Genomic DNA, 8,022 nt, shown 5'->3' on the forward strand with positions numbered 1-8,022 from the left:
TTAATAATAATTATTGGAAGAAAGCTACGATTCAAAAACATTGAAATAAACATAAGTATAATGAAATTGTTTAAAAAAACAAGTTAAAGGTTTTTAAGAAGAAACTCAAAGTTTAATTTAGTTTTGTTAGTAGAAGTAGAAACATAAGTAATTAATAAAAATACTGAATAAATAATAAATGTTAATGATGATTGTTAAGTATAATAGCATGTTTATATTTCGCATTGCAATACCAAAATTATGACTTTTTTAAATTTTAGAAATTTCTAGAGAATTCGAGAATTCCCGGGAATTCCTAGTCGAGAATTCTCGAGACCCGAGAAAAAAAATAGGCCGAGAAATCAGAAACCCTAATCGCAATTGATATTTTCTATTTTTATTCAAACGTAAGAATACAATAGTAGGGTACATAGGCGTCGACTTTTAAAACTTTTGTCGGGTGCTCGGTTGCCTTATAAGCATTTTTTTGCCAGATAACATTAAAAAGAAAGAGAAATGAGTCGTCATTTGAAATAGCATGAGCATTTTTAACATTTCTGGATTATTCGATGAATAATGGAAATAACGGTATTATATTTTTAAGCAAACCGTTGACTAAAATGATTCACATTAACTTTAGACTGCTGTAAATTTAATACTTCAACTAACTACATTTCATAAATAATATCCGGATTGCAGTAATGTTAGAATCTTCAAGTATACAATTCATTTTTCCCGTTGGCGTTTTCTTTTTTGTAAACCTCTGGGTGTTATTGTTAAGAATATTTAAAGTACGCTTCTTAATTGGTGTAAAAATTATAACTTATGCTGTTACACCAGAAAGTGGCAGCAGTTGCCATCTGTTTCATGTTTTCATGTTCCTGCACGAAATAGTTCAAGCACCCTCTTGAGCACGAATCGATTTCGGTATACTTTGCACTACACACCGCTTCCAATTGATTTATGAGAGACGGAATTTTCGATTTTCATAAAGGCACTTTTAGGTTATTCAGAATCCACATGTTGTTCTTGAAGATGGACATCAACAACTGTTTAGTTAAATATCTGGATTGACACTCTAGGAGACAGGTTAATAGGACCTTTTGTAATGCCTAATCAATTAAATGATCTTGTATATCTACATTTTTTAAAAGAAATGTAACCGCCATTAGTTGAATATGTTCCAGTAAACATCAGGTTTATGGTTAATGTACGATGCTGCTCCTTCCTATTTCTCATTATTGGTTCAGGAGTACTTAAATGACTCTTACGAAAAAGACTGGATTTGATGTTATGGACCTAGATCGCCATACCTGAATATACTGGGTATTTTTATTTAGGAATGTCTTAAAATTTTAGTGTATGCAGAGCCAGTCGAGGACTTGCACGTTCTACGCCAGAGAATATAAGAAGTCCCTGATACTATTAAAATCCAATCTTGGATGTTTGAGGAGGGACTAAATCTATTTTTAAGAAGCTGTAGAGCCTGCATGGATATGCAAGGAAGACAGTTAGAAATCTTTTTTAATAATGCAATAAAAATGTAACCTAAACCCCTCGATTCCGTTTTTCCGTTTCTTTAATGTGTATCTACCACTCTAAATACTATTTTTTTTCATCGCAGTGAGTACAATGCTTAAAAGTGATCGACCGACAATCATGTCCAGTTCCATTCACAGAACATTCCTTTTACCTTTCTATGTAGGAACTAAGCCAAAATTTTAGAAAAATTTCTTGCGATTTTAAAGAAATATGTGTATAAAAAACAATTAACTATTGTATGTTTGTCATTTTTCGGATCCTCTCTTCTTTCTGATTACAATAATATATGTATGCATATCATATATTTACTTTTACAATTAGCACAATATTTTGGTTATTTACTGATCCCGCAGATAGTCAAGGTTGGCATGAAATCACTAATTGCAAGTGGGTATGTTTTCTGCCGTTAAATTTATTAAAAAAAAAATCTTTAAATTCTCTATAAAAAAAAAGATATGAATATTGAAAAAGCCGTTTTATAATCCTTCGATCTATTATAAACAAAATTCCAAATAAGTTTATTTCATAATCCTAAATTCGTCCAATATTTTCTGCTTTGGGTCAAATGAATTATTAGATCTTTCTTTGTTACCTTAACAAACAGGAGATATATTTTAAAGCTCGAATGAATAATGAAAACAACATATTATTGCCAAATTTAAAAAAACCGACAAATAAAACTGAATTTATCCGAGTAGTTTAAACCCAATTTTTGTTTATAAAAGTAAGCCTTAAATTCAATAAGGAATATAAAAAATGCAACAATATACAGGATGTTGGACTCGAAGGAATGAAGTTAGGTACAGTCCGGACGATATTTGTTGAGATGGAATTCCAAGAAGACCCCTGCGTCACTTTCTTGGAATTAACCGCATTCGATAGAGATAGAAAAATATCGGCAGAAAATTTCTCTGCCGCGGTAAATTGTTACAGTAGTTCGGATAACAGAACATTATTGGCATATTCTTTCCTTGGAATTCTATCTCAATAAATAATGAATACACTGTAACAATTAGAAGAGATGGGACACCGTGTATAATCAGAAATAATTTTAAAATTTGTAAATGTAAAGAAATTGATATGATGGAATATTTATTTGAATTTTTTTTGTTACTAATATTCCCAAAGGTATGGAATAATCCGTCTTACGTGGGCACTCTACATAGGAAATGAAAAATAAAGGAGGGTAATCAAAGCAAGACCAATCGCCTTTTTTAAATTCTAAAGTGCCTGTCGTATTGTCAATTTGAACTCTTTGCTTACTAGGTATTAAATTTTGTCAGTTGTAAGGAACTGTCAAAAGTATGCTGTTAAAAATTGACACATCATGTTAAAAAAATCATCTTAGATATTCAGAAATACATAAGTTCGATCGAAGTAATTTACAAATGTCTTTCAGTGCGTTTAATTAAGGTAAGAAGTTTTTGTTAATAAATTGGAGACTAATATTTCTAAAATTATAAGTTTTTAATATTCTTTCTACAGATTTCAATGTTTAAAAATAGTACATTGTGTAACGAGTGAGGAAAAGTTGCCAATTGCGCCACGCGAGCGCAGTTGAATTTTTCAAATAAAATAGCTGATCCAGTTTGTGATCCAAACACAAGTATATTAAGTGTCGCTTCTTTATTTGAACATGATTACGTAAAAACCATGTTTGACCTTTCGCCGTATGTAGAAGATGTGGTATCATATACAGTACGCGTCTAAAGTATGGAATAAATTCAGTAAAAACGAAACAATTTTTTTTGGGGAAAAATCCTCGAACAGGTCGATTTTTAATTTACAAAATACATATTTTAGCATAAAAGGCGATTTTCAACCGTCATTTGTTTTCGAGTAATGACGTCATCGACATTTTTTTTAAATAGCAACCCCCTATTTTTTTTCTTGATTCTGAAAGATCGTTTCATTGTCGATCCGACAGTATTAAAATGTTGCCATCTTACATAGGAAAGTTTTCGAGTAAATGACGATTGAATGTTAGAAAACGTAAATTTTATTCATTAAAAAAATAACAATTCCTATGTCAAGCAAATACAATTCATTAAGTTTTCTACCTAAATTAAGTGTTCGAATTGCCACCCACCGACTTCTTGACAATACGCAAGTCTGTGTAGAAATTCTTCTTGCACATTATGAATTATTTCTGGGGTAACTCTGTGTATTTCATCTATAATACAATTTTGGAGTTCTTCTAAATTATGTGGTCTATTAACGTACACTTTGGACTTTAAGTAGCCCCATAAGAAATAGTCCAGGGGTGTAAGATCTGGGGATCTCGCGGGCCATTCTATCGGTCCTCGTCTGCCGATCCACCTCCTAGGAAAACAATTGTCCAGAAAATCTCGAACAGGGCGCGCATAGTGCGGAGGTGCACCGTCTTGCTGAAACCATATGGTGTCATCAGGAATATCAGGGTCATTATCGTTAGGAAAAATTACTGCAAGCGCTGGAACAAGGTCATTTTGTAAAAACTCTAAATATCTTTCTCCTGTAAGGGTTCCTTCAAAGAAGAAAGGCCCTACTATTCTGTTGTCAACTATTCCAGCCCACACATTTAATTTCTGTGGGTGTTGGGTACGTGTCTCTGCCATCCAATGAGGATTTTCCCGACTCCAATACCTGCAAGTTTGACGGTTCACTGTACCATTTGAGACAAAACGTGGCCTCGTCTGAAAAAACTATTTGCCGGTGTAAATCTCTATTTACTTAACATAAATCCATCAAAATTTCACAAAAGTGTAAGCGGCGGTCGGGATCGTTTTCATTGAGTTCCTGCACAAGTTGAATTTTGTATGGATGATATTTTTCCTGCCTCAGGATACGTAGCACTGTAGTCTGACTAATTTCATTGTTTAATTCAACCAATCGTGAAGTATTATGAGGATTATCTACCATACTTATCAAAATATCTACAACATTGCCAGTTTCTCTAAATTTAGATTCCATCTTACTGACTGTTGATTGGCTGATACGGCGATCTGGATGTTTTTCATTAAATAAATCGCAAACTTCCTGCTGCGTTCTAATAATTTTTATATCGCTTACAATACTTAGAAACAATGACACTTTGTAAAGATTTACACCTACGTGATCCATAAAAAACTTCAGGCATTTCAAAAAACTAAATTTGATAACGTTTTTGCTTTATTTTAATTGATTTGGGTTTTCTAACATTCAATCGTCATTTACTCGAAAACTTTCCTACGTAAGATGGCAACATTTTAATACTGTGGGATCGACAATGAAACGATCTTTCAAAATGTCGATGACGTCATTACTCGAAAACAAATGACAGTTGAAAATCGCCTTTTATGTTAAAAGATCTACTTTTTAAATTAAAAATCGACCTGTTCGAGGATTTTTCCCAAAAAAAATTTGTTTCGTTTTTATTGAATTTATTCCATACTTTAGGCGCGAATTGTATAACGAGCTTTGTAACTTCACAGGTTATAAAAATAATTTCTTGTGACATTTACAAAAATATATATGAAGGGAAACTACTCGTTTCCTTTAACTAGATTAAAAAATTGTGGGCCTTATTTTATTCCTTCTTCTGATAATAAAAATTTGCAGACAGACGGAACAAGTATTCAAACAACGGCAAGGCATCATGAAAACAATTAAAAATTTTAAAGACATAATTATTAATAAAGTCTTTTTAACATTGATGTGTACAACGAATGTTATCATGTTAAATCATATAAAGACTTAAGATATACTAGATAACCACAAAGTTGAACTGATCAAGATACGTGTAAAAACATAACGGTAAGAGTTCACCATGAAACTTCTAAGGTTGTCAATGTATCTATTAGAAGTAAGTTTTCAAAACTAGATACATCTTGTAATAAACACGAAGTCTCATGCATTAGCAAAATGTGGAATTTCTAGCTACTGATTGGACAAGTAAAAATTTGCTTTAACCAATTTCATCAATACATTACCCTTAATTAATAAAAATCCTCAATCAATAAAACCTTAAGTATCCATAGGGTGTAAAGATATACATTTTTACTTATAAACAAATTTTGTCTTCTTTTTTATTTTTTGCTAGATTCATCGCTTCATGCCAGTTTGTTCCTCTTTTCTTTAAGTCTTCTGCCACTACTTGGTCCTAATTAATAGTTGACTGTTGTAAAGTGTAATTGTATATCATCTACGTTTGGTTTGGACCGTTCCGTTTTGTTACGTACTTCTATATTAAATGTGTTTCTGTCTAAAACAGTAGAGACGTCAGAAATAAAAGGGGCGACGTAATAAAAAAATTAAATGTCTGCACTTTTACTACATAACTAATATATAAATTTGAATCAGAGCCAAATGGTATGGTCTCTTGAATATCTAAAAGTATCCAATCGATGTATTAAATGAATAGAATGGAAAGAACACTCGTCAATTCATCTACTGAAACACAGCTTTGTACATATTGTGGAACGACATTATGGATGTGTATAAATATATGTTCAGTGAGTGCAACACTAATTGGTAATAGTTTAACTATTTCGGCGATTTTATTTAGTAAAAAGTTGAATTCCGTAATTTCGAATTATTTTGTGTTCAGTTTAGCAGTGAGTGATTTGCTGGTTGGTGTTTCGATACCATACCATATGTGCTTTTATATTATGGCGGACTTTGGAAAAAGTGAATCTAACTGTTTGTTTCGGTTCGTTTTGACAGCTTTTGCATGTGCAACTTCTATTTGCAACTTATTTTTCATTGCAACCGACCGATACATAGCTATCATATATCCTCTACATTACAGTAGGTTCATGACCAAACGAATTGCTGTCATTTTAATAATAATCGGATGGCTAGCTTCGTTTTCTATTGCTGCCATACCGATAGTTTGGAACGATTGGCGTGAGGGAGTCAAGTGCGATGTGATAAATATACTGCCAAATAATTATTTGAAATTCATACTAACTCCTGTATTTGTATTAATATGGATTATGATGTTTATCCTGTATGCAAGAATATGTAAAGAAGCATCCGGTCACGCGAAAAGAATTCGAGGCTCTTCCAACATACAAAGCTCACTGACCCTAAAGGATACAAAATCATTTCAGGTAAAAATATAACATTATAAAAATAGTTTTATTGATTAAGAGGCAAAGAAAACTTTATGTAAAAAAAAGGTGAGCAGCCGCCACTGAGTAATAGTAATAGTGAATGACTTTTTGCACCGTTACCAATGAGTTTACAGAGACGCTAACAGATACGTAAAAGTAAGGGTTGACGCTTGCCCACAACTTCTGACGTTTTTAGGCCTCAGGATCCAGAGGTAGAGTATATCGCGATCAACGAACTCAGATCTACGCATTTATTATCATTGCTTATTACATTTATTATTGTATTATAACAAGTTAAGCAACAAACTGTGTCTTTTTGAGGCATCTTTTCTTAGATCCATAACGCTGCCCCCTGGCCGCCGAAGACCTAACTTCCCCTAAAACTATGGACAATGTCAACAATTAGACGGATCCTCTTGTCCTTTACATCTAAGGAGACATTAATTACGCGAGCTCAGTTTGGCGGAAGGGTCCGGTAAAATCTCATCAAATCTCATTTAAAGGAAGCGGGGAGTCAATATCACGTTAACTTTTTAATTCAAAGAATATATTATACATTACAGATATAACAAAATCAATATTAAATATTTTTCTACTCGTATGCCCGGATTTATAAATTTAAATATTCTATTACTAATTCTTTATAGTGCACCTTAAACGTAGTATTATTTTCCCCCTCTTATTTCATCAGTAGGCCAATCAATAGAGCATTAAATCAGTTATTTTGTGACAAAAATACTAGTAGCAAACGGACTGTGCCATCATATAAAAAGCAGTCTGTAGATACCTTCGAGCATATACTCCTAGAGGCAGCCTTCAGTGCTCAGAAAGCGCGACTGGTGTGCGACAGAGAAAGAGAATAAAAGGACTTGCTATCTCTCTCGCTCCGCGAACTGATTGGTCGGAGCTTAGGTGCAAGACGGTCATTGGCATGTAGGGGAGCACGCACCGACCAATCCAGCTCGCGGAGCGAGAGAGATAGCATGTCCTTTTATTATCCTTTCTCTCTCGCACACCAGTCGCGCTTTCTCAGCACTGATGGCTGCCTCTAGGAGTATATGCTCGAAGGTAGATACCTATATATGTTTCCTCCAATTTGCCGTTAATTAATAATAAACGCATTTTTTTAGTTTTTTACTTACAAAACCTAAACTAACGAAGCATAGTCCAGGCATTATAGACATGAAACAAATACTGTTAGAAGTTTCTCTGCGGAATATTGTTCGGAAACGTGTTGTAAACAAAATATCAAAAAATCAACTCGAGGCTAGTTGGGAAACTTTGTTTAAGAAATGGAAAAAAATACTGTTAGAAGTTTCTCTGCGGAATATTGTTCGGAAACGTGTTGTAAACAAAATATCAAAAAATCAACTCGTGGATAGTTGGGAAACTTTGTTTAAAAAATGGTCAAAGTTATGAAAAAGTG

The 8,022-nt window shown here is 33.2% G+C and overlaps 2 protein-coding genes across 2 annotated transcripts in view; both read left to right on the plus strand.

Annotated features, from left to right (window-relative positions):
• LOC108905470 overlaps positions 1-8,022 on the plus strand; it is a 33,578-nt gene that overhangs the window by 5,806 nt on the left and 19,750 nt on the right. The gene's annotated exons all lie outside the window — the stretch shown is intronic.
• Positions 5,685-6,605, plus strand: LOC111691553 (tyramine receptor Ser-2-like). The gene has a single exon (XM_023454595.1). It carries the CDS (start codon positions 5,895-5,897, stop codon positions 6,603-6,605), a length of 711 nt encoding a protein of 236 aa, XP_023310363.1. The 5' UTR covers positions 5,685-5,894.

Source organism: Anoplophora glabripennis, unplaced genomic scaffold, assembly GCF_000390285.2.
Source record: "Anoplophora glabripennis isolate ALB-LARVAE unplaced genomic scaffold, Agla_2.0 scaffold267, whole genome shotgun sequence".
NCBI lineage: Eukaryota > Metazoa > Arthropoda > Insecta > Coleoptera > Cerambycidae > Anoplophora > Anoplophora glabripennis.

Bases quoted from the DNA above. Each gene is read 5' to 3' on its own strand.
- LOC111691553 (XM_023454595.1), top strand. From the start codon at position 5,895: ATGAATAGAATGGAAAGAACACTCGTCAATTCATCTACTGAAACACAG.